The sequence below is a fragment of the Euleptes europaea genome, chromosome 18 (genome assembly GCF_029931775.1).
Source record: "Euleptes europaea isolate rEulEur1 chromosome 18, rEulEur1.hap1, whole genome shotgun sequence".
Taxonomy (NCBI): domain Eukaryota; kingdom Metazoa; phylum Chordata; class Lepidosauria; order Squamata; family Sphaerodactylidae; genus Euleptes; species Euleptes europaea.
Genome location: NC_079329.1, coordinates 15,119,070 through 15,143,891, shown reverse-complemented (window position 1 = coordinate 15,143,891; position 24,822 = coordinate 15,119,070). Strand labels below are relative to the sequence as shown.

General features: G+C 51.3%; 1 protein-coding gene across 1 annotated transcript; it reads right to left on the bottom strand.

Annotated features, from left to right (window-relative positions):
* Nucleotides 1-532: 532 nt before the first annotated feature.
* PAQR4 (progestin and adipoQ receptor family member 4) lies at nucleotides 533-23,732 on the bottom strand. The gene is made up of 3 exons (XM_056864769.1): nucleotides 23,542-23,732; nucleotides 2,927-3,145; nucleotides 533-1,350 (listed from the first exon to the last, which is right to left on the bottom strand). The coding sequence occupies exons 1-3, from the start codon at nucleotides 23,705-23,707 to the stop codon at nucleotides 917-919; spliced, it is 819 nt and encodes a 272-aa protein (XP_056720747.1). The 5' UTR covers nucleotides 23,708-23,732; the 3' UTR covers nucleotides 533-916.
* Nucleotides 23,733-24,822: the final 1,090 nt, after the last annotated feature.

Here is a 24,822-nt window from a genome sequence, read left to right as displayed (position 1 = left end):
CCTTTTTCAAGGCCCCTAATTGCCCCCCTGTGGAGGGGGGGAAGGAAAGCTGGTTCAGTGCTTCAAGTCATTTCAGAGCAAAAAATGCATACAGAGCAGTCCCACATAAGCTGGTTAGCAGCATTCCGGCCATACTTTTCCTTCCCCCACCCACCCAAAACAAATCCTCCATACCATTCAGTGCAGCAGACCTTAATACCCAGGTGTCTAACCAGCCCTTTTTAAAAAAATAAGAAAAGTATTGCATGGTGTCTGAAAGATACCTGGATAAAAAGTCTATTAAATAACTGTCTCTATAAAGCAGAGAAGCTGTACCCAAAAAACAAGCCATCTTCTACTAAATCCCTCTTCTTCCAAGTGCATACATCCCCCAAAAAACAGATGGAGAAAAAGGGATGTCCAATGATATTCTTCCAAAACCACCACCACAGCCAACATTATCTATGGTAATGGGGAAAGGTGTACAGCCAATGAGAGTTGACGTAAGAACTCTTAAGTTCCTGAAGAACCTTTGTATCAATAAAGCCAATGATTTCCTACAGCATAGAAGATTGAACATCAACCATCAAAGAACCATTGTCCACTTTCCCCATCTCACCTTGGTGGTAATTTGGAAGAACAGCTGAACATCACAAGCTGTTCTAGAAGCACCTCAACCAATGGAAATCCATTGTTGTATAACTGGAAGCATCCAAATCCCACAGGTGTTGATCCGCAAGTATTCAACCAATGGAAAAATACAGCCCCTAGGAACAAAACCCAAGCAGGTTCTATCCAGAAGACACTACATGTGTTCTTCCATGTCCATCAGCCCTTGTAGAAGACTTTGAACAATGGACTTAACGGCCCACACCTCAGAAGTCCTCCCATCTCGATCAGTGGAGTTCTTCTGTGGAAAGGGGTGGCCACGTTGCGGTCATTCCGTCGGGCAGGCATAGTTGGCAATCCACTGTAGATCAGCTACTACACCCCAGTGGAGATAGAGGATGCTGACCACCACCAGAACGTGCATAATCTGATGGCTGTTGAACCAGTAGTCAAAGCGGCCCGGCTTCCAGCGCTCGGGTACTCTGGAGATGTTGATGACGCCCCCGAGGAGGGCTAAGCCATCCATTACAAGGTACAAACGCAGAGAGGAAGGGTGGCCGGTGCCCAGTCCCACCCAGCGTAGGTAGAAGAAGAAGAAGCGGAAGAGGGCCTGCCAGGCGAAGGACTGCAGACGCCGCACACTGGAGCGGGCAGTCACTGCGCAAATGATGGCATAGGTGGAAAGGGCTGTGTAGGCCAGCAGGGCGACGGCACGGGGAAAAGGGTTGCAGGCCAGCGTGCAATATATGATGGGCAAAGCACCTGCGGGTGAAAGAGAGGTTAGCACAACTAATCGTTGGTTTGCTTTTGCAACAGCCTACTAAGCCTAGTCTGTTCTCGTCAGAGCTTGGAAGCTAAGCAGTGTCAGCAATGAACGCATGAAGCTGCCTTATGCTGAATCAGACAATCGGTCCATCAAAGTCAGTATTGTCTACTCAGACCGGCAGCGGCTCTCCAGGGTCTCAGGCGGAGGTCTTTCACATCACCTACTTGCCTAGTCCTTTTAACTGGAGATGCCGGGAATTGAACTTGGGACCTTCTGCACGCCGAGGAGATGCTCTGCCAGTGAACCACTGCCCCTCCCCAATGGTTAGTACTTGGATAGGAGGCCACCAAGAAAGACCTGGATTGCTATGAGGAGGATGGTATTGGCAAACCACTTCTGCTCACCTCTTGCCTCAAAAGCCCCATGATCCTGGGGTCCTATGAGTCGGGTGTGACTTGATGGCATGCAAATTATTATTTTGTCCTCTAATATAATTATTATTTTGTCCCTAATTTATAATGTTAACCACACCACCCTCTCAGGAAGCAGCAATTTGCTCCTCAAACCTACCCAGGTTTGCCCATACGGAACTGTCCTATATCGAATCAGGCCATTGGTCCACCCAGCTCAGTACTGTTTCTTCTGACTGGAAGCAGCTGTCCAGGATCTCAGGCAGAAGAGAAAGATCTTCCACAACCCTGGGAACCTTTAACTGGATTGAATCTGGGCTGGATCCAGCCAGCTTTCTGACTCCATCTCACCCAATTGCTCTCCTTATTAAAGTCCCCATCACAAGCAGCTTTTCTCTGTGCAGGACCCACGATCCCCTGTACAGCCTTTTTTAAGTGGTCAACGGAGATCTGTTACTTAGATATATGTAGTCAAGTAGTTTTTGCACAGCAATTGTAACTTTCAAAGTCTTGTAATCCAAATACATGTAATCAAGCCGTTTAAGAACACAAGAAAGGCCATGTGGATCAGACCAAGGTCCAGCAGTCTGTTCACACAGTGGCCAACCAGGTGCCTCTAGGAAGTCCACAAACAAGACGACTGCAGCAGTAGCATCCTGCCTGTGTTCCAAAGCACCTCATCTGATCCTGGAAAGAATAGGTATGCATCATGACTAGTAGCCATGGATAGCCCTCTCCTCCATGAACATGTCCACTCCCCTCTTAAAGTTGGAAGCCATTACCACATCCTGGGGCAGGAAGTTCCACAATTTAACTATGCGTTGTGTTTCTGTGATTTGACATTGACACACTTAATTTTATATATGTATTTATTACATGCTTCTCACTTTTTCTCCAGCAGAAAAACCAGTTAGATGTAACCCTCTGCATGCAAAGTACCCAGCCTTCGCCAAGCCCCACCAATTTCCCCCACTAAAACTTTGGACCTTTAATGGACATAACCAGATTCAGTTTGGCCCATTCCTCCCCTGGCCTTCCCGTCCACTTCTTTTTCAGGGACCAATGATCCAGCTTCCCACATGCTTCCTCCCCATCAGGCAATAAGCATTGACCCATCCCAGGCCACTGCCCCCCTCACAGAACACACCCTTAACTCACTCACCCAAGGTGTTGACCATGCATACCCCACACATGTCAAGGGTGAGCAAGGTGTGGTAAACGGCCGGGCCTCCCTCGTGGTTCATGAAGAGGTGGTAAAGCACACTGCCCAGCTGTGGGAAGATACAAGCCAGGTAGTGTGCTATTCCTAGCCATGCTACTGAGATGCGGGCCCATGGAATGGTCAAGGGCATCACGAAGAGAAACCCCAGCAGAGGGATACCTGGAAGACAGAAAAAGGGAGAGGAAAGGGTAACGGGGGAGAGAGGGGAAAGCCAGCCCACTATTCAGTCTGTAATTAGAGACAGCACTGGAACCTACCCATCCCACCTGGCAACCCACTGGATACCTCCTACATAAATGGAGCAATGTAAAGGTTATCCCCCTGACCTGGATAGCCACAGGCTAGCCTGATCTTGTTGGATCTCAGAAGCGAAACAGGGTCAGCACTGGTTTGTATTTGGATGGGCAACCGAGATGGATTGACTCTATGAAGGAAGCCACGGCCCTCCGTTTGCAAGACCTGAGTAAGGCTGTCAATGATAAGACTTTGTGAAGGACATTGATTCACAGGGTTGCCATGAGTCAGAAGCGACTTGACGGCACTTGACACACAACCTCCAAGGAATACCAGGTGTCGTGATGTGGAGGCAAGCAATGGCAAACCACCTCCGAATGTCCCTTGCCTTGAAAACCCTACGGGGTTGCCATCAGTTATCCTCTAGATCTTTTCTCCAGTTTTAGGCCTCTAACCCCTCCCCTTGTACAATGTCTTGCCCTCCAACTGCAGCCAGTGTGGTGTAGTGGTTAATAGCGGTGGATTGCAGCAGTGGACTCTAATCTGGAGAACCAGGGGGGTTGATTCCCCACTCCACATGAATGGCGGAAGCTAATCTGGTGAACCGGGTTGGTTTCCCCACTCCTCCACATGAAGCCAGAGGGGTAACCTTGGGCAAGTCACATTCTGTCAGCCTCACCTACCTCACAGGGTGTCTGTTGGGAGGGGAAGGGAAGGTGATTGTAAGCCGTTTTGATTCTTTCAGTGGTAGAGAAAGTTGGCATATAAAAACCAACTCTTCTTCTTCCAGCCACACAATTCTCATACCATAACACTGGAAGAAATTCCCTGAGTGATCAAATTTACTGATCTGCCAGCTGCAGCATGTATGAGGGGAGCAGGGAGGAGAAGATGCACCTGGTTCCCATTCCCCTTAAGCTGTCAGATGCAAGCTGAAATCTGTAACCCGTCCCGATGCTCCATCAGTCCGCTAACAGAGGCACAAGAGCAAAGGCAAAGATGACATTATGGCAACCCAGTCTGTTGCACACGCTCCCCTTTCTCCCAACTCGCATTTGCTTCGGAGGACGCTCCGAAAGGAGCACAAATGTCAAGTGGAAAAAGCCAAGCGGTGCAGAGCCCACGTACGATCTCCCAGGCGGCTCATCTGTTGAAGCAGGAAAATGTCTAAAGGCATTAATTGTTGAAAATGCTTAGCAAACACTGAGATAAATGTTCCTCAAGAAACCCATCACGCTTCTTTTGAAAAGTGAGCGGCGTGTGGACTGGAGTGCTCCCCCTTCCACCCCCACCCCCCAAACGTTGCAACCTGGCTCATTTCTCTCCAGCAGGTCCCATCCCCACCCTTTATCCCTGCTCAGCTTCTCTCTCCCCTTTGGCATCCTCTGTTCCCTCCGGAGGTTGCGGCTTTACTCAGATTAGGTCTCCCTGAGCCCAATTACCGTGCTAATTGAGGCTGCCCGAAGCCAGATCTCAATTAGGGACACGATAAACACCCCCCTGGAGTTTATTAAGAGGACAAACGGCCTCCTTTAGGGGCGCTACAACCAAAAACAGAAAAGGGACCTCAGGGAAGACAGTCAGCAGCAGACCCAGAGGTAGCAACAGCACCGAGCGCCCCTGCTGCCCAGAAAGGTTGCCAACTTTTTTTTCCCCTGGTAGAGCTCCTTAGCAACTGCAACAAACAGAAAGTTCAGAACGCGAAGCCGTGTTTTCTCACCACTGCATCTACTCTTGCATCATGTTAAAAGCGCCAGGGAAGTGGTGCAGAGCGATAACCTTAGACAAAAAACTTGACCTCCACCCCATTAGTGCTCCAGGGTGCTGGGTTTTTCTTTCCACAGATCATCTGACCCTCTAAAAGCCACACGACGGTGAGGGAAACGCCACAGGGGGTGCGGTTTCCTCAGCGCTTCCACACCAGGTTATCAAAAACAGCACTCAGCCAGCTGGACAGTTTCGGGTGAACAGTTGGGAAAAAATCAGAGTTGGAAGGGACCACCAGGGTCACCTAGCCCACAATGCAGGAAATTCACAACGCAAAGTTAAATTGTGGAACTCCCTGTCTCAGGATGTGATGGCTGCCAACTTGGAAGGCTTTAAGAGGGGAGTGGAGATGTTCATGGAGGAGAGGGCTATCCATGGTTAATAGTCAAAATGAATACTAGTCATGATACATACCTATTCTCTCCAGGACCAGAGGCGCATGCCTATTATATTAGGTGCTTTGGAACACGGCAGGATAATGCTGCTGCAGTCGTTTGTGGGCTTCCTGGAGGCACTTGGTTGGCCACTGTGTGAACAGTCTGCTGGATCTTGGTCTGATCCAGCATGGCCTTTCTTATGTTCTACCCTCACACACACAGTGACTCCTACTCCATGCCCAGAAGATGGGGGGGGGGGAACCCCTCCAGGATCCCTAGCCAATTTGGCCTGGAGGAAAATTGCTTCCTGACCCCAAAGTTGTGATCAGCATTACCTTGGGGCATATAAGAAAGGGCCGCGAGAGCAACCCTTTCTGCCCTCCTTCTCATAATCTGCCTAAGTTCACAGAATCAGCATTGCTGACAAATGGCCATCTAGCCTCTGCTTACAAACTTCCAAAGGAGAGAATAATGTATGAAGCTGCCTTAGTCCCTCTGTGAAGTTGCCTTATACCAAGTCTGGCCATTCCTCCATCTAGCTCAGCACTATCTACTCTGGCTGGCAGTGGGGCCGCTTGCCAGAGTCTCAGGTCAGTGTCTTTACCTGATCCTTTTAATGGGAGATGACAGAGACTGAACGGGGGACCTTCGGCATGCAAAACAGATGCTCTACCGCCGAGCTGCAGATCCTTGCTAGCTGAGTCCATTTCATTCAATCCTGTTCACTCCGGCAGTGACTCTCTAAGGCCAACGCCTACTACTTGAGATCTGGAGATGACAGAGTGATTGGTGGGATGTCAGAGATGAAAGGTTGAGAAGCACTGCTGTCCCTGGACACCTCCAGTTGCCCTTTGACCTCACCTCACTCAGCGCAGATGGGGCCTAGGGAACAGGCCAGTGTTTGGTTATTTCTGTTCCTATCACCATGCACAGTGCCCTCCAGGGTGCAAGGAGGCAGGTCTCGGCCCTGAGGGGCTCATCAGCTTAAAATAGATTTAATGGAGACAAGAAGAAGAAGAGTTGGGTTTTATATGCCGACTTTCTCTACCACTTAAGGGAGACACAAACTGACTTACAATCACCTTCCCCTCCCAACAACAGACACCCTGTGAAGTAGGTAGGGCTGAGAGAGCTCTAAGAGAGCTGTGACTAGCCCAAGGTCACCCAGGTGGCTTCATGTGGAGGAGTGGGGAAACCAACATGGTTCACCAGATCAGCCTCCGCTCATGGAGGAGTGGGGAGTCAAACCCGGTTCTCCAGATCAGAGTTCACCGCTCCAAACCACCGCTCTTTGGGGAGGGGCCGTGGCTCAGTAGTAGAGATGGGAAGGCCTGGAAAAAAACAGAAAAATTGGGGGGGGGGGGTTTCCGTTTTTTCCCAAAGCTGTTTCCCCCAGAAAAAAACGCCTTTGGAAAAAAAACAGAGGAAAACCTGTTTTTTCCCAAATTTTTCTGGTTTTTTTCCAGGCTTTCCCATCTCTACTCAGTAGCAGAGCATCTGCTTGGCATGCCGAAGGTCCCAGGTTCAATCCCCGGCATCTCCAGTTAAAGGGACTAGGCAAGTAGGTGATGTGAAAGACCCCTGCCTGAGAGCCACTGCCGGTCTGAGTAGACAATACTGACTTTGATGGACCAAGATTCCGATTCAGTATAAGGCAGCTGCATGTGTTAAGGGGGGGCGGTATCTGTGGTCATCCCAGTTCTACATGCTCAGGCCTTGTTTCATTAGGGGAGGGGGATGCATGGGAAAGGTGGGTTTCGAGGAGGGATGTGAAGGAAGGGAGAGTGGTGGCATCACACAGATGTTTGGGGAGGGGGTTTCAGGAACAAGGTCAGCTCTGCTTAGAAGAAGAGTTGGTTTTTATATGCCACCACTCATAACCACTATACCAGGCTGGCTTGGTATTTGGATGACAGACCTCCAAGGCAGTCCAGGGTCGCTTGAAAACCCTGTGGGGTCTCCGTAAGCCGGCTGCGACTTCACAGCAAAAATAATAATAAAAGCCTCCATCGAGCAAAAGCTGAGGGCAACTGGCACAACCAACCCCCTTGCATTGCAGCTGCAGGCACACTGATAAGGAGAGACACTTTGTTCAGACACATACACACATACACACACAGGCCCCTGCTGGCTCTCAGCATCCCCACCTGGCGGGATGACAGTCCCAAGGACAACAGGGAAGCCGTGTCAGCAGATCACTCGCAACTGTGCATTCTGCTGATGGCACAGATGCGGGACTCAAACGCCAGCTCCACAACCACAGCCGAAAGAGTTCGGGCCGAGGAGGCACAGCCTCCAAAGGAGGTGCCGGAGAACATCCAGCTGCTGCCCCATGTGTACCCCCCCCCCGAACGAAGAGTTGAGTTGTCTGTTTTATTTTTTTTATATGCCCACTTTCTCTACCACTTAAGGAAGAATCAAACAGGCTTACAATCACCTTCCCTTCCCCTCCCCACAACACGCACCCTGTGGGGTAGGTGGGGCTGAGAGAGCTGTGACTAGCCCAAGGTCACCCAGATGGCTTCATGTGTAGGAGTGGGGAAACAGATCCAGTTCACCAGATTAGCATATAAAAACCAATTCTTCTTCCTCAGTGTCTGGAGATACAAGAGATTGCTCCTGGGGGCTCTCTGTATACACAGCACATGCACAAGGGGAGGGGGAGTGGCTCAGTGGTAGAGCATCTGCTTGGCATGCAGAAGGTCCCAGGTTCAATCCCCAGCATCTCCAGTTAAAGGGACTAGGCAAGTAGGTGATGTGCAAGACCTCTACCTGAGACCCTGGAGAGCAGCTGCCGGTCTGAGTAGACAATACTGACTTTGATGGACCAGGGGTCTGATTCAGTATACGGCAGCATCATGTGTTCATGCTCTGCTATGAAGGCACGGCACCTCCCTAGCCTGTAATCTCCAGCAAAGGGCAGCAATATTTGAAGCAGCCCATTCTGTTCCGGAGACCCCAGGAACCAAAGCTGATGCTGGGGGGGATTTGATGCCTGTTTCCCCCTGCACCACATTCTCCTCTCTGGCCTCTCCTCTCCCAGGTCTCTTTACTTGCTGTTACAGACCTGCCATGGAAGCGCAATCCCAGCCTTGCTCTCCTCCCAGGGGACGTGTCGCAGATCGGATAACTCAACCGGAAGCATCGAGATGGTGTAACATTAAACAGTGATGATTTCGTGCTCTGAGCCAGAGAGTCTCAGGCGGGGAAAAGACCAAGGCGCTGCCGTTTGGGGGATTCCAGACCCTCTACCTGCCTACTGTGTTTCCCAGAGGAGCCGGCAACCTTGGCTCTCATTCATCCCCCCCCCCCCCGGTTACACCCAATTTTTATCCCAGAAAAATACTAATAAGAGGAAGGGGAGGAAGAGTTGGTTTTTATATACCGACTTTCTTTACCTTTTAAGGAGAATCAAACCAGCTCACAACCACCTTCCCTTCCTAGGTGGAGCTGAGAGAGTTTGGAGAGAACTGTGACTAGCCCAAGGTCACCCAGCAGGCTTCATGTGGAGGAGTGGGAAAACAAACCCGGTTCACCAGATTAGAGTCTGCTGCTCATAACCACTTTGCCAAATTGGCAACCTCCATTGCTGGCAGCTGGGCCAATCTGCTCTTTTGTTATTAACAAGAAGGTGGGGGGTCCCTGAGGAACTGGAGGGGGAGAAACAATTTGGAAATCCCACTGCTTCCCTCAAAATCACTTTCGTACTGTTACCAACCTCTGTGTGGGGCCTGGAAATCTCCTGGGATCACAACTGATCTTTGGCCTACCGAGATCAGTCCCCCTGGAGAAAATGGCTGCTTTGGGAGGGGCCCTCTGGTATTATACCCCACTGAGGTTCTTCCCCTCCCCAAACCCCCACCTTCCCCAGGCTCCACCCAAAAAACCTCTAGGAATTTCCCACGCAGGAGCAGCCAACTCTACCCTCTGACATTCTCTAAATGCTGAAGGGCTGACCAGGTCAATTTCCTCTTATGCATGGTATGGAGAGAGTGGGCAGGGAGAAGCTTTTCTCCCTCTCATATAATACTAGAAGCTGAAGCTGGAGGTTGAGAGAGATTCAAAACTGATAAAAGGAAGTATCTCTTCACACAACGCATGGTTCAATTGTGAAACTCCCTGCCCCAGGATGTGGTGATGGCTGCCAACTTGCAGGCTTTAAGAGGGGAGTAGACATGTTCATGGAGGAGAGGGGTATTCATGGCTACTAGTAAAAACTGATACTATTCATGATGCATGCCTATTCTCTCCAGGATCAGAGGAGCATGCCTATTATTTTGGGTGCGGTGGAACACAGGCAAGACAATGCTGCTGCAGTCATCTTGTTTGTGGGCTTCCTAGAGGCACCTGGTTGGCCACTGTGAACAGACTGCTGGACTTGATGGACCTTGGTCTGATCCAGCATAGCCTTTCTTGTGTTCTCCTACACTCACCATGTTCTGTGCCCCTTGGAGTTTACAATACAAATTTTGGCAGAGGAAGAGGAAAGGAAGAGGAAATAGCCAGATATTAAGAAGGAGAGGGGAACATTGCAAATCCACTTATAGCTGAGGCTTAGAGGTTTTACTTTTAAATGCCTACGGCCCCATCCATGGGAAGAGTTCAGTTCAGGCTTTCCTTACCACCCTCAGAGGTCAGCAGCTCCTCAAGTATAAGCCACTTAAGTTCCAGGAGGGGGGTATTTTGGCATATCTGGGTTAGGATTTGCCCTCTTTCCACAGCCCCCTGTGACACTGGACCCTTGGCTGGCAGGAAGGTGGGTGGAGAAGGGAAGTAAGCTCTTAACAGGATCATCGCTAGCGATCTGGAAGACACTAACTGCAGTTCTAGGCAAGGGGCAGGAAAGGCAAAGGTGCTACCAACAAGAGACAAGGTTAGGGGGCAGACCGCAGGAAGCAACTCTCCCCATCGACGTCAAGGTCGACCCCTCCAAGGGCCACGAAGAGATTCCACAGGTTCTGTGCTAGCCCTTTAGGCAACAGTTAGACTCCCAAAAAGGATTTGGAGGCATTTCTTCACACACAGGACTGCAAATTGCATTACACACCACTAGCTAAGACAGCATTTTGGGGAGGGAAAAAACCCCTATAATTCATAGGCTAGTGGCAAAATATGGAACCTCCACAACTGGGGGCAGTATACCTCCATTTATTGGACACTGGGGACAAAACAACAGGGCATGTTTTTCACCCTGTGCTTGGGAGCCTCCTCAGTGGGAAGCAGAACGTTGGATTAGGTGGACTTCGGTCTGATCCAGCCAGGTAGGACTCTCTCCCTGGGTAGCCAAGTCATGACATAAGGACATAAGAGCCCTGCTGGATCAGACCAGCGGTCCGAGTCCAGCATCCTGTCTCACACAGTGGCCAACCAGTTCCTCTAGAGCAGTGGTTCCCAAAGCTCCACGGAGCACTTGGTGCTCCACAAAACATCTAGTGCTCTGTGAAGGGCTTGGAAAGAAAAATATACTACTGTCATTCAGTTTAGTATATAGGTGCTAGGTGAAAATTCATGCTCCGTGACGAATTTCTCTCCTGAAAAGTCCTCCATGACTCAAAAGGTTTGGTACAACAACAGGGAATAGAGGCTGAGGCTTCCTCCGATGTTCCCTCCTGGCACTGAGATTCAGTGGTTTACTGCCTCTGAAGGTGGAGGTTCCCTTTAGCCACCATGGCCTGTCCTCCATGAATCACTCTAACAATTCCATTTAAAAGGCAGTCTTGACCTCTCAGCACCTGTGAGCACAGAGAACCGAAGTGGGTTGCCGTCTTGCTGCAGCGTTGCTTGGCCCAAGGCTCCCGAGGGAAACATTCGGAGCACTATTTAAAGGGTGAGGAGCTGCAGCCCAGCCGGGCCGAAGGATTGTGTCTCTCGCGCTATTTAAATGGCATCCTCCCAACCAGGGGATGAGTGAGCCCGGTCTTGCTTTAGACACTTGCAGGGGGGACACGGCGGGTGGGGCAAGGGGGAAATCCACACCCTTGTCCTTGTTCCACCTCTTGGCCCCTCCAAGTCACCGAGGTGGAGAGAATCGGCTCACGTTACTGGCACAGCCGCCTAAGGGCCTGCGGCTCGGCTCGTACGTGCCCCAGCCGGCCGACTCCTTTCAACAACTCCTAGCCCCTAAACCATTACAGCACCTTGTTTCCTGCCATTTCCTAGCCGGCTGATTTTTCTCCTGCTCTTCTTCCGAAAAGCTCAGAATGGTTCTTCCCGGACTCCCTATGCAACACCGGGACTCACTGTTGGCAATTAGGGTTGCCAACCTCCAGGTACTACAGAGTTACAACCAATGACAAAAATCTGCAACAGCAAAGCTAGAACAATATAAGGCAGCACGGAGGCTCAACATTTAACAAAAATGTATTTACAAGCACTAAACAGCATATAAACATACAGGTGACAGTGGAGTAAAGGTGAGAGAACACATACAAAATACCATCTGATCCTATATGTACATAAATATCGAAATGTCCAAGAAACAGCGTGAAAACGCTAAAAGTCTTTGCGCAGTTCACAATAGATAAGAGTAGGCGAGTCCACCGTAGTATACCGCTCTTTCTTGGACATTTTGATATTTATGTACATAGAGGATCAGATGGTATTTTGTATGTGTTCTCTCACCTTTACTCCACTGTCACTTGTATTGTTTATATGCTATTTTGTGCTTGTAAATACATTTTTGTTTAGTGTTGAGCCTTCGTGCTGCCTTATATTGTTCTAACCGCCAGGTACTAGCTGGAGATCTCCTGCTATTACAACTGATCTCCAGCTGATGGAGACCAGTTTACCTGAAGAAAACAGCTGCTTTGGCAACTGGACTCTATGGCATTGAAGTCCCTCCCCAAACCGTGCCCTCAGGCTCCGTCCCCAAAATCTCCAGGTATTTCCCAACCTGGAGCTGGTAACCCTATTGTGGGCTTCCTAGAGGCACCTGGTTGGCCACTGTGTGAACAGACTGCTGGACTTGATGGGCCTGAGTCTGATCCAGCAGGGCTTTTCTTATGTTCTATTGGCAATGAAGCTAACCCGAAAGCCCAATTCTGCCGATCAAAAACCCTGGCATCTGCCTCTCACTCTTCCCCCTTATACCCAGGGCTTGGGTTACTGTTCATCTGTGAATTCCCTGCACAAGCAAAACTTCCAGCATCCAGGACAGATTCAGCATCCTGAGTTTCTCAGATTTCACCAAAAAAGAGAGAGAGAGAGAGAATCGGGTTTCTAGGCCTTATGACTTCGAAGAGAAAAACAGGTGCATGCAGCCTAGGATTGTCTACTCTGGGTTGGGAAATGCATGGAGATTTTGAGGGTGGAGCCTGAAGAGGGCGGAGTTTGGGGAAGGGAGGGACCTCAGCGGGGTACATTTCCATATTGTCCACCCTCCAAAGGAGCCATTTTTGCCAGGGTAACTGATCTTGGTTGTTTGGCCAGGTTGCTGCTTTTGCAATTGGACTCTACGGGAGAGAGTCCAGTAGATAGAGATCAGTTCACCTGGAGAAAATGGCCATTTTGGCAACTGGACTCTAAGGCATTCCACCTCCAAACCACACCCTCCTCAGGCTCCGCCCCCCAAATCTCCAAATATTTCCCAACCTGGAGCTGGCAACCCTACCCACAATGCTGGACTAGATGGGCCATGGATCTGATCCAGAAGGGCATTTCTTACAAGTCTCTTCCTTGGCTTAGTTCTTACATTGCTTAGAGTTAGGATAGTTTCGCCTAAAGTTTAGCCATCAATCTAGTTGCTGGGAAATTAAACCCATCACCACTGCCCTCAGCCTCAGGAAAAGTGTTGTCCGCACCCTTCAGGATCTTGCCCCCAAGGGCTCTCTTCTAGGGTTGCCAACCTCCAGGTACTAGCTGGAGAAAATGGCAGCTTTGCTAGTTGGACCCTATGGCATTGAAGTCCCTCCACTCCCCAAACCCCACCCTCCTCAGGCTCTGCCCCCAAAACCTCCTGCCAGTGGTGAAGAAGGACCTGGCAACCCTACTCTCTCCCTTCTCCCTCCACTGGATCGCATGCTCTCCGGAGCACCAAAAAGGAACACGCTATGAGCACCCCAAACCATTCCGCCACTTCATCTGATTTCTACGCTGGGATGAGTTTTCATTACAGCAGCAACATTTAATCTCATGGAGGAATTGATTGGGGGAAAACAATATTGACCGCCAAAGAAGAAAAAAAGCCCCTGATTAAATCAGGCAACAGATATGTTTTTTTTAAGTATTTTTATTGCACGCATTTGTAAAACTGCAGCTGGCAAGCACCATCTTAGGAGAAACAAAAAAAATGGCAACTTAACAGATTTATTGTGGCATAAGCTTCCTCGGGCCAAAGTGCCCGTCCTCAGGAAGCATGCCTCGGTTTGGCCCAAGGACATAAATCTGCCGAGGGGAAAGAAAATTGTAAACAGCGAGGTTAAAAGACAATTGACCCCCTTGTGTACAATCATTTCTTTCTCTGTCTCTCTCCCCCCTCCAAAGACAGCACTTTATTAGGGTATTTATTTGGGGAGGGGCTGTGGCTCTGTGGTACAACATCTGCTTGGCATGCACAGGGTCCCAGGTTCAATCCCCAGCATCTCCAGTTAAAGGGACTAGGCAAGGAGGTGATGTGAAAGACCTCCGCCTGAGACCCTGGAGAGCCGCTGCCAGTCTGAGTAGACAATACTGACTTGGATGGACCAAGGGTCTGATTCAGTAGAAGGCAGCTTCATGTGTTCATTAGGGTTGCCAACCTCCAAGTACCAGCTGGAGATCTCCTGCTATTACAACTGATATCCAGCCAACAGAGATCAGTTCCCCCCGGAGAAAATGGCTGCTTTGGCCATTGGCCTCTATGGCACTGAAGTCCCTCCCCAAACCCCGCCCTCCTCAGGCTCTGCCCCCAAAACTTCCCGCCAGTAGCAAAGAGGGGCCTGGCAACCCTACACTTTATGCATCCAATGAAGTGGACTCTAGGCCACAAACTCTTCTGCCACAATAAAACTGCTAATCTTTAAGACGCCGCAAGGCTCCGTTTTGCTTCCCCTGTAACAGACCAATGTGACTACCCCTCTGGAATCTGGCTTCTTAAAATTCCCTCGCCCAGGAGGGAACAACTCTTCCAAGAAGGCGCCTGTTTCCATATACAAACGTATCATCTAAAAAGAAAAGAACAGAAAGAAAGGATGCTATGCTTTTGTCTCAACATCTTTCTTTTAAAACAAGCTTTTAATCTACAACTGGGGTAGCCTGGGGCTTTATAGCTAGGGTCGCCAACCTCCAGGTGGTGGCTAGAGATCTCCTGCTAATACAACTGATTGCCAGCCAACAGAGATCAGTTCACCTGGAGAAAATGGCCTCTTTGGCAGTTGGACTCTATGGCATTGAAGTCACTCACCTCTCCAAACCCTGCCCTCCTCAGGCTCCGCCCCCCAAAGTTTCCAACCCGGAGCTGGCAACCCTATTTATAGCAGGGCGGTAACTTATTCTCCTGGGTAATTTGGATACTCCTCTGAATAAAAACATTATTGCTCCGGCTCAAGATACAAATTGTATCCAGTTCGATACGTACCATTTGTCAGGAACGGGAACAAAGCACGTCTACAAGCACGCCCAGCCCCCCACTTTCTTCCCTTGGTCTACCCAGATCAAGAGTTGCTCTCTCAAGAGGAAAGGAACAGTTGGAGCCTCGAAGGAAACACAACTCCCGGTTCTGTTCTACAGGCCTCGAGGGCTCACGGGGTCTTCTGGCCAGGCAAAGGATGGCCGGGAAAAAACCAGAATCCCTGGCTGCCGCCACCAAGAATCCTATGCCTCTCACCTCTGGCCCTCTGCTGCACCTCTCACAAACCTCAGAAGTGGAAGGCATTAAATACTTTAAAAGGTTTTCTGGAGGGCTCAAAAGCAGGCCCTTCTAATCCTTTGGGAACAGCAACTCCACATCCGCCTCCCCCCAGTTCTTAAAGGTGGGCCAGGAGAGCAGAGAAAGAGAGAGAGTTTCTCTCTCTGCTTGGATTAATCAGGATCAACAGAATTTAACCCAAGGGGGCTGGAAAGGTGATTCTTAGCAGGACTCCTGGGTTCTCTAAGGGAACACAGCCGGCTAGGCAGAGACTTTGACTCTCCAGAACATAAGAGAATGAATATCGGAAGCCACCTTATATGGGATCACACCACCTAAACCAGCACTGCCTACTCTGATTGGCAGCAGCCCACCAAGATCTGAAGTTAAAGGCTTTTCTCGCTATACAAGATCCTTTACCTGAACATTCCAGGGATCGGACCTGGGACTTTCTTCACATGAAACGTGAGAGCTATGACCCCCATCCTGGAGGAAGTGGGGCCTGGTGGTGAAAGTAAAGCAACAGCTTCGCCTATCTGACAGCTCAATGGAGCCTCTGTGTCCAGAGACAGTATACTTCCAGGGAACGGCCACCACCCCATGACCAGCTGATGAGCTTTCAGAGGTATCTGGCTGTCCGCTGTTGGAAACAGAACACTGGGTGAGACCAATCTTTGGCTCCAGCCAGCCAGGAAATTCCTGCTCCTCCCCAGTTTCTTCCTTTGCTTTTTGGGTGCCCGACCCTAGGCACAGACGCTGCCAAGCACGGACGCTGCCAAGCAAATCCCAGGTGTTCAGTACGTGCCAGTCTCTGGAGAGCCCCACCCAGCCGATGCTAACAAACCAGCTGTTTTGGGATCCACGAGGCAATTCCCCTGGGAAACCAGTATCAAGTCAGCTTCCACGCAGAGTTCTAGTTTGCTCAGCAAAGCCGTTTTACCGGCTTCCTTCAAGCCAACACCTCCAGCGTTCTGAGCCGAGTCATCCCAGTTTGCACCCCACACACACCGAGATCCCTCTAAACCCAGCAGTTTTCCAGTTGTGTTCCTGTGAGACCCTACTGCCTTGCTCAGGCAGCTGACAAAGGGGGACCCTGAAACCAGTGCCCATTATTACCAACCTCCCTCGAGACAGGAAGCCACAGGGGAGTGTTGGTAGCGGTCTAGGGTATGTTCTTGGCGGCTAGGCTTCTTAGGTTGGCCAGCGCCTTGAGCAAGCCAGGGCACCCTCTTGAAAACAGCCCAAAATCCTTTGCAACGCGCAGGGATTCCACAATGAGGAACGGGGTTTCTTTCAGAGCAGAACATAAGAAAAGCCATGCTGGATCAGACCAAAGCCCATCAAGTCCAGCAGTCTGTTCGCACAGGGGCCAACCAGGTGCCTCTAGGAAGCCCCCAAACAAGACAACTGCAGCAGCACCATCCTGCCTGTGTTCCACAGCAGCTAGTATATTCGGCATGCTGATCCCAGAGAGAATAAGTATGCATCATGACTAGTATCCATTTTAACTAGTAGCCATGAATACTCCTCTCCTCCATGAACATGTCCACTCCCCTCTTAAAGCCTTCCAAGTTGGTAGCCATCACCACATCCTGGGGCAGGGAGTTCCACAATTTAACTATGCATTGCATGAAGACATGCTTCCTTTTATCAGTTTGGAATCTCTCCCCCTCCAGCTTCAACAGATGACCCCGCGTTCTAGTATTATGAGAGAGGGAGAAAAGCTTCTCCCTGTCCACTCTCTCCAAACCATGCATAATTTTATAGACCTCTATCATGTCTCCCCTTAGCCGCCTTCTTTCCAAGCTAAACAGCCCTAAGTGTTTTAACCGCTCCTCATAGGGAGCTTGGCAGAAACCTAAGAGTCCTGGCTGTCTGAGGGGACGTTGATCCCTCGAACGCTCACAACCCTCAAGTGTACGTGCGCGCTCTGTTGCTGTTGTTGCCTTTGACTGCTTTCTTCAAGAACTGGGTTGGGAAATGTTTACCGAGTCTTTACAACCTCTTTCTTTCCCCTCGACGGTCAGCCACAAGGATTGCACCACCATTTCCTGTTACTCTTTGATCCCAATTTGACACGAGGAGAGCTCAGGAACCGCAAGGCCAAAGCTAGAACAGATAAGAGCGCATGCAAAGCCAGATACTTATTGCCTCAGGGCTATGCGACCGCACAGGAGAAGCACAGAGTTCATCGGTGGATTATAAATTCAAGTTCCTGACTTTTCAGGTTTCTTTTATTAAAACGGAGCAGGTCACTAGTCCTCATGGTCGTAAAGGTCTATTTGTAAGCATGCGGATGGATACCGCCTGCCTCAGCACAGTGATATGTGGCACACCTGAACAAAGAAATAAGTCCCTCACCAAAGCTCTGCACCAGCCAAAGGGGTTCCAGCCCACTCTACAGGAGGTCTATGGGAGAGCCAGTGTGGTGTAGTGGTTAGGAGCGGCGGACTCTAATCTGGAGAACCGGGTTCAATTCCCCGCTCCTCCACATGAAGCCAGCTGGTGACTTTGGGCCAGTCACAGTTCTCTCAGAACTCTCTCAGCCCCACTTACATCACATGGTGTTTGTTGAGAACCGGGGAAGGCGATTATAAGCCGGTTGGATTCTCCTTAAAAGGTAGAGAAAATTGGGGTATAAAATCCAACTAAAAAAAAAAAGTCCTGACTACTTACCTAGCTTGTAATAGATGCAAAAGGCTTTGCCCCCCCCTATACTATCCCTTTACCTCTCAGCTCATTTCTTAAAAAATTAAACTCAAATCACACTATTTGAAAAGCTTTTTCAACTCTCAACATCTTTTCATATTTATTCAACATGAAATAAGAAAACTGAAGTTCCTGGAGGGTCTTTTGGCCATCTTCTGTGAATGGAGTCAGGGGTCCCTGGGAGTGTGGGGGAGGAGGTAGTTGTGAATTTCCTGCCTCGTGCAGGGGGTTGGACTAGATGACCCTGGTGGTCCCTTCCAATGCTGTGATTCTATGACTCTAAGTACATGAGCGGTGCAACACCTTGAGCGGGCACCGGGGCAAGATTTGGATCTTGCCTAGGCTGCGGTTCTCAAGGAGCAGGGGTCGGGATCCGTGTGTGCATAAAGTGCCGTCAAGTCACAAGTCACAGCCAACTTATGGTGACCCCCGCTGTGGGCTTTCAAAGCAAGTGATTTAGCAGAGGTGTTTGGCCATCCCCTTCCTTGGCAGCCTCTTTCCAAGCGCCAACCCTGCTTAGCTTTCGGGATCTAATGAGACAGGGCTATACCACGCCACCTCCCCTTACCCACTGGATCTAGAGCATCCCAAAAGATGCCTTCACTCAAACTTTGTTCAAACACGCAGAACAATGTGGTGGAATCGGCTGCACCGTGACTAACTGCAGGGAGGGGAAGGGCTCTCTTAAAAAACTCCCAGTAAACAGAATACCAGCAGAGCAAGTCAAAGGCAGCCCGGGTTGGGGGGGGGGGAGGAGGGTTTTGTTGTTTGTAGCGCAAAAGAACAGTCCAAGCTGGACTCTACCAGCTTGTTCTCCAGCAGGCGTGAGCTGGTGTTGCCGCGGCGCACTCATCCCTCCAGAAGAAGGTGAAGAGCTGGTTTTTACATGCCGACTTTCTTCACTTAAGGGAGACTCAAATCACCGGCTTACAATCACCTTCCCTTCCCCTCCCTGCAACAGACACCCTGTGAGGTAGGTGGGGCTGAGAGAGCTGTGACTCGCCCAAGGTCACCCAGCTGGCTTCATGTGCAGGAGTGGGGAAACAAACCCAGTTCTCCAGATTAGGCTCTGCCGCTCATGTGGAAGGAGTGGGGAATCGAACCCCGTTCTCCAGATCAGAGTCCACCGCTCCAAACCACCACTCTTAACCACTCTCACGCTGGCTTGGTTCAGCCGGGGTGAATCAAGGCAAGCAGCCGCCCAGATCCGCCGTGCGACAGATAAGAACGGAAGGCAGGCGAGTTTTACCCTTCCGCAGAAAGCTGGTTCATCCAGTGGCTCTTAAGGACGGGTTAAGAGGAAGTCATCCTGCAACTGTTGCCTAACTTGCCTCGCTTTTGTTTGTTTCTTTTCCTAACCACCTCAAGCAAAAATGCAGCTGAAATATGCTCCCACTTGTATGCGTTTAGATATTTATACCCAGCTTTTCACCCCAATGGGGACTGAGGGAGTTGGGAATGTTCAGTCTGGAGAAGAGGAGGTTGAGGGGGGGACAGGATTGCTCTCTTTAAGTATTGGAAGGCCTGTCACTTAGAGGAGGGAAGGGAGCTGTTCCTGTTGGCAGCAGAGGAGAGGACTCGCAACTATGGGTATAATTTGCAGGCGGAAAGGTACCGGCTGGATATTAGGGATTTATTTATTTTTTACGGTAAGACTTGCTTGACCGGGGAATCAGCTACCTTGGGAGGTGGTGAGCTCCCCCTCAGTGGTAGTCTTTAAGCAGAGGCCGGACAAACACTTGTCAGGGATGCTCTAGGCTGATCCTGCATTGAGCAGGGGGTTGGACTAGATGGGCTGTATAGCCCTTTCCAACTATTATATGACCCAAAGCAGCTTATTACACTATTATCCCCATCTCCATTTTTTAAAATCATCACAACAACCCTGTGGGGCAGACTAGACAGAGACTGGCCCAAAGTCAAGCAGCAAGCTTCCGTGGCAGACTGGGGATACAAACCAGGGTCTCCAGATCTTACTCTGACACTCATATCGCACTGGCTGTCATGCTGGTATTCACGCTGCCCGCCCTTAAGAAAGAGGTGCTGGGGAACCTGGAACCTTTACCTATCAACTGGGGACCTCGCAATTCCAATTTGTGGTAGAAGGGAGATGCTGCAGTGATGAGGGAAATGCACTCTGCACATGCTCAAGGGACACATCAGTTACTTCACAGGTGCCAGAGTTGAACCCCAACACTAAAGAAAGATAAGTCTTGTGGCATCTTAGACTAACAAATTATCAGTCTTTAAGTTATCATAAGACACCTTTTTTATTTGGGGGGGGGCAACACATACTCTTCTGGAATTCCTATTTTATGGCATTCCTTCAACTATGAGCTGTAGTGCAGGGCAGCAGTTTGGAAAACTAGTTTAAGCTTTCTCCCCAACACAGATCACCTCAGGCAACCTGTGGTCTGCCACACGGGGATAGCCATGGCATCCTGCCTTGCAGGACTGTTGTAAGAATGTAAAAATTACTGTGAACGCTCCCAACAATGCTAGATACTGTTGTTAACATTAGTATCATTATTGCTCTCTCCCCTTAGTCTGTCTAAACTCGGCCTGCCTCTCTTGTAAGCCACCAAATGGAACCTGCTAGCTATGAATCAAGACTACACCTCTGTTTTCACTGTGCTTGGCATGCAGCGAAGGTCTGGTGTTTGACAGAGTCCCCGAGTGGAGACTATCAAGTTGTGCTGGGCTGGCAGGCTGCAACCTGAACAAGACTTGGAGATACGTTTACGTTTCCCTTTCCCATCTCCCCAAATTTCTATCTGTATTTTTTTTCCAGCACTCAACACACCACCCAGGTTAACACAGCTGGCAGCACTGGCGAGGGCTAGAAACTTTCCTGGTCCTCTTGGGAAGGCTCTGCGGAGGAGGAGGAAGAGAAGAGTTGGTTTTTATATGCCAACTTTCTCTACCACTTAAGGAAGAATCAAACTGGCTTCCAATCACCTTCCCTTCCCCTCCCCACAACAGACCCCTTGTGAGGCAGGTGGGGCTGAGAGAGCTGTGACTAGCCCAAGGGCACCCAGCTGGCTTCATGTGTAGGAGTGGGGAAATCAACCCAGTTCACCAAGTTAGCATCTGCCGCTCATGTGGTGTGAGGAATCAAACCTGGTTCTCCAGATTAGAGGCCACCGCTCCAACCCACCGCTCTTAACCACTACGCCATGGGAAACGATCCCCAGAGAGGAACGGTGCCTTGGCAGGCGACAAGATCCACCCAGAAATTGCCCTCCTACAGTGTTCCCATATGAAATCGCAAATGAGAATGGATCCAACTTCTTTGTGGTTTACTCCAGCGTAGCAGGATGTACCTCTCCAGGTAGACTCTCATAAAAACCAACAGTGGAAGAGCATGATGTCTTTCATCATAACTCTCATAAGTGTATCATAGTGGCTGAGTTCCAGGAGGAGGGACCTCACTCAACCCTGGATTCTGCTACAACGGGGCCATTTCGCCTCCCCTCAAATGTGGGGGTAACGATACCAGCCTACCTGACAGGGTTGTTGGGAGACTAGATGCAAAGTGCACCAAACACTTCAAAACACAATACAAGTGCTAAGCATTATCATTCATAGTATTAAACCAGTCCACTACCCCAGCTCAGAAATTAACAGAGAAATCAGCGAACTCTGTTCTTGCCTATTTTCACCACCAACAAAATTACAAAACTAATAATTGCAGAAAAGGGGCAACATCACATATCAGCTTTGGGTTCTCCAAAGCTCTTTTACCTTCAGTCTAAAATACCCTGAGTTTAAAGCCCTTTGACCGAGCTGCTCCTGATGATTCACACATTACACAGTACGCAAGCTGGGTCCAGGATCCCCATCCTGTGCCTTGTGTGAGAGTCACACGCAAGGTGCAGCTTTTCCTTCACTCCTGAGCATGAGGTGCTCGATTTGGATCACGGCTGTGGCGCGTGTGGTGTAGGAGCGTCGGTCTCCCCCCCCCCCCCGCGCTATTTTCCTGACCCACAATGCTATATGACCCATTAGGAAAACTCACACGTTCACTTGTGGGTTTCTCCTACAGCCCAAATAGTGACTCCCTTAAGAACCTTTCAGGTCAGGAAAACAGTGCGGAGGAGAGGCCAGTGGGGAGGGGCTGTGGCTCAATGGCAGAGCATCTGCTTGGCATGCAGAAGGTCCCAGGTTCAATCCCTGGCATCTCCAGTTAAAGGGACTAGGCAAGTAGGTGATGTGAAAGATCTCTGCCTGAGACCCTAGAGAGCCGCTGCCGGACTGAGTAGACAATACTGACTCTGATGGACTGAGGGTCTGATTCAGTAGAAGGGAGCTTCATGTGAACCCCCTTCTCTACCTGTGCCACCATCACAATCTGGGTCAGGTACCACAGATGTGAGAATCAGGGAGAACCGTGACCCAGGACACAGGAGAGGGACGCCAGACCCTACCCGTGAACCCCAAAAGGTGCCAATCTGTTCACAGACCTGCTTCACCTCCCTGAACGCCGATAGGCAGCAGCACTCCCCAGGCTGCGGTCCCTACCCGCATCCTTCCCAGAGATCCTTTTTGAACTGGAAGCACCTGCTTGACCATCCAGCCTGGATCCTTCAGGGCCATTTACGCACGGGAGGTTTTGCCTTGGATTTGCCGCTCTCTAGATGCACATTTTCCAAATTCTCAAAACTCTGCATGGGGGCTTATTGTTGAGTTCTGGAAATCTGGATGGGGACAATGTGCATCTAGAGAGCGGCAAATCCAAGGCAAAACCTCCCATGCATCAATGGCCCAGGCTGTCCCCTGCCCTCCTCCCCAACCACACCGAGGCCAAGCTGAGGAGCTGCCCTCCAAAACCCAAAGGACACGGAAGCATCCAGATCTAGAAGCGAACCTCGATCTAATAACTTCGCCTTCAGGCTGGGAGGCGTCCCTGTGCGCCCAGAAGGGTGGGGAGGGGGGGGACCACTTTCATTCTTCCCCATTGGAAAGAGGATGGACGATCGGGGGCCGACGGGACCCCACGCTCGAGATGGGGGTGGCCGAGAGATGGAGGGGGGCTCCAGCTCCCCACCCCACCCACCCCCGCGGAGGCCAGATTGCAATAGGGTTTCTGCACCTGAGATCAGGTTGCACGAAGAGTCCGGAAGCACGGGGAAGGAAGGTGGAGGGGGACCGGGGAGCCCAGCGTGCGAATCATAGAGTTGGAAGGCACCCCCGGGGTCATCTAGTCCACCCCCCTGAACAATGCAGGAAACCCACAGCCACCTCCCCCCGACACCCCCAGTGACCTCCCCCACTCCATGTCCAGAGGATGGCCAAGATGCCCTACCTCTCAGTGGGAGGGCTTTTGGGGGTAGGGCGGGGGGGGCGTGCTGGGGGTCTGCAGATCCCTCGGGAGGGGCGATCCAGGCCCCGAGCGACGGCGACGCCGGCCGGGAGAGACGACAGCCAAGGCGGGGGGGGGGGCGGTCTCAACACCCTCCGGGTCGCAAAGGGGGCGGCGTCCGGTCCCCGGAGCCGGGGGGAGGCAAGGGCTCCGGGGAGCGTGCAACGGCGAGGAGGGCCCTGCGGGGAGGCTCGGCCGCCCGGCGCGCGTGGACGGGATCGGGGCGGCGGGGAGGGCACGGGGGGGTGTGGGGCGGGGGGAGGGAGACGCCGCCGCGGCTCACCGTGGGTGTAAATGTTGCCCAGCTCGTTGTGCAGGTAGAAGAGGCTGCGGAGGCAGCCGGACCCGGAGCTGACCGGCCGGTAGCCCGTCAGCACGAAGCGGTTGAATTGCAGGTGTGGGGGGGAGCTGGCCCAGTCCAGGAGCCGGGGCCCCCCCAGGAAGGCCATGGCCGGGCTCCCCCCCCGGGGTCAGCTGCCGCTGGCCGGGCTCTGCATCCTCTCCGCCCGCTGCTGCCGCTGCTGCCGCTGCTGCTGCTGCAAACCCCGCCGGGCTCCTCCTCCGGCTCGAACCCGCCTCCGCCTGAGCTCACAATCTCGCCCCGCCCCCTCATCAGCATACGCCCCGCCCCCTCGCCCGCCAGGCGTCCCCCTCCGTGGGCGCGCTCCACGCCGCGGCCGCGCCCACCGCCCCTGCATTTGCATAATCTCTGCGCCGCAGTGGGGCTCGCACGTGGCGTCCGGGGCGGGGGTGCCGGACTGTGCGCCAGGCCACGCCCCTCCCCGCTCGCTCGCAGCCGCCCTCCAACCGGCGGGGCCGGCCCTGTCGTTCCATTATTAGCATACCCGAGGCCCCGCCCTCCCGCGCTCGGGATTCCCCCTCCCCGCCGGACCTTGGGATTCGATTATTAGCATAAACGCTGTTCGGACACGCCCCCTCTCCCCCCACCCAAGTGCCCACAAACTGGGTCTGCACCGAGGAGCGCGCGCGATGGGCCACGCATCCTGCGGCCGAAAGACGCCCCCCAAAGGCGGTTATGACATTGCAGCCGAGTGACCACGGTCTTGCCCTTAAACAGCGTGGTGGCTCCAGCCAGCGCGCATGAAGCTCCTTTATACTGAATTAGACCCTTGGTCCATCAAAGGCAGCATTGCCTATTCAAACCGGCAGCGGCTCTCCGGGGTCTCAGGTGGAGGTAGGAAGAAGGGACCAAACACATGAAGCTGCCTTCTAGGGTAAAAGAGCATGAAAGATACTGCAGACTTGGCCAACCTGAGAAATCAGCAGGGGCTGAACGTGGACTGACCCAAACAGGACACAGGGTCTTGTTCCAAGAGACTGAAAGACTGGACAGTTCTACCAACTGTTTTGTCCAATTGCACAGAGAAGCCATTGAAATTCATAAACACCAGCACAACTTTAACAGAAAAGAAGAGACACTGTCCTTCAGTGTTACTCCTCTGAAGATGCCGGCCACAGCTGCTGGCGAAACGTCAGGAAAGAAAATACCAAGACCACGGTCACACAGCCCGGATAACCTACGAGAACCAATGAACTCTGACCG

Bases quoted from the DNA above. Each gene is read 5' to 3' on its own strand.
- PAQR4 (XM_056864769.1), bottom strand. From the start codon at position 23,707: ATGGCCTTCCTGGGGGGGCCCCGGCTCCTGGACTGGGCCAGCTCCCCC. The intron at 3,146-23,541 runs GTGAGCCGCGGC...TCTGTCTTCCAG, and splicing joins GGGCAACATTTACACCCACG to GTATCCCTCTGCTGGGGTTT. The intron at 1,351-2,926 runs GTGAGTGAGTTA...TTTCACCCGCAG, and splicing joins ATGCATGGTCAACACCTTGG to GTGCTTTGCCCATCATATAT.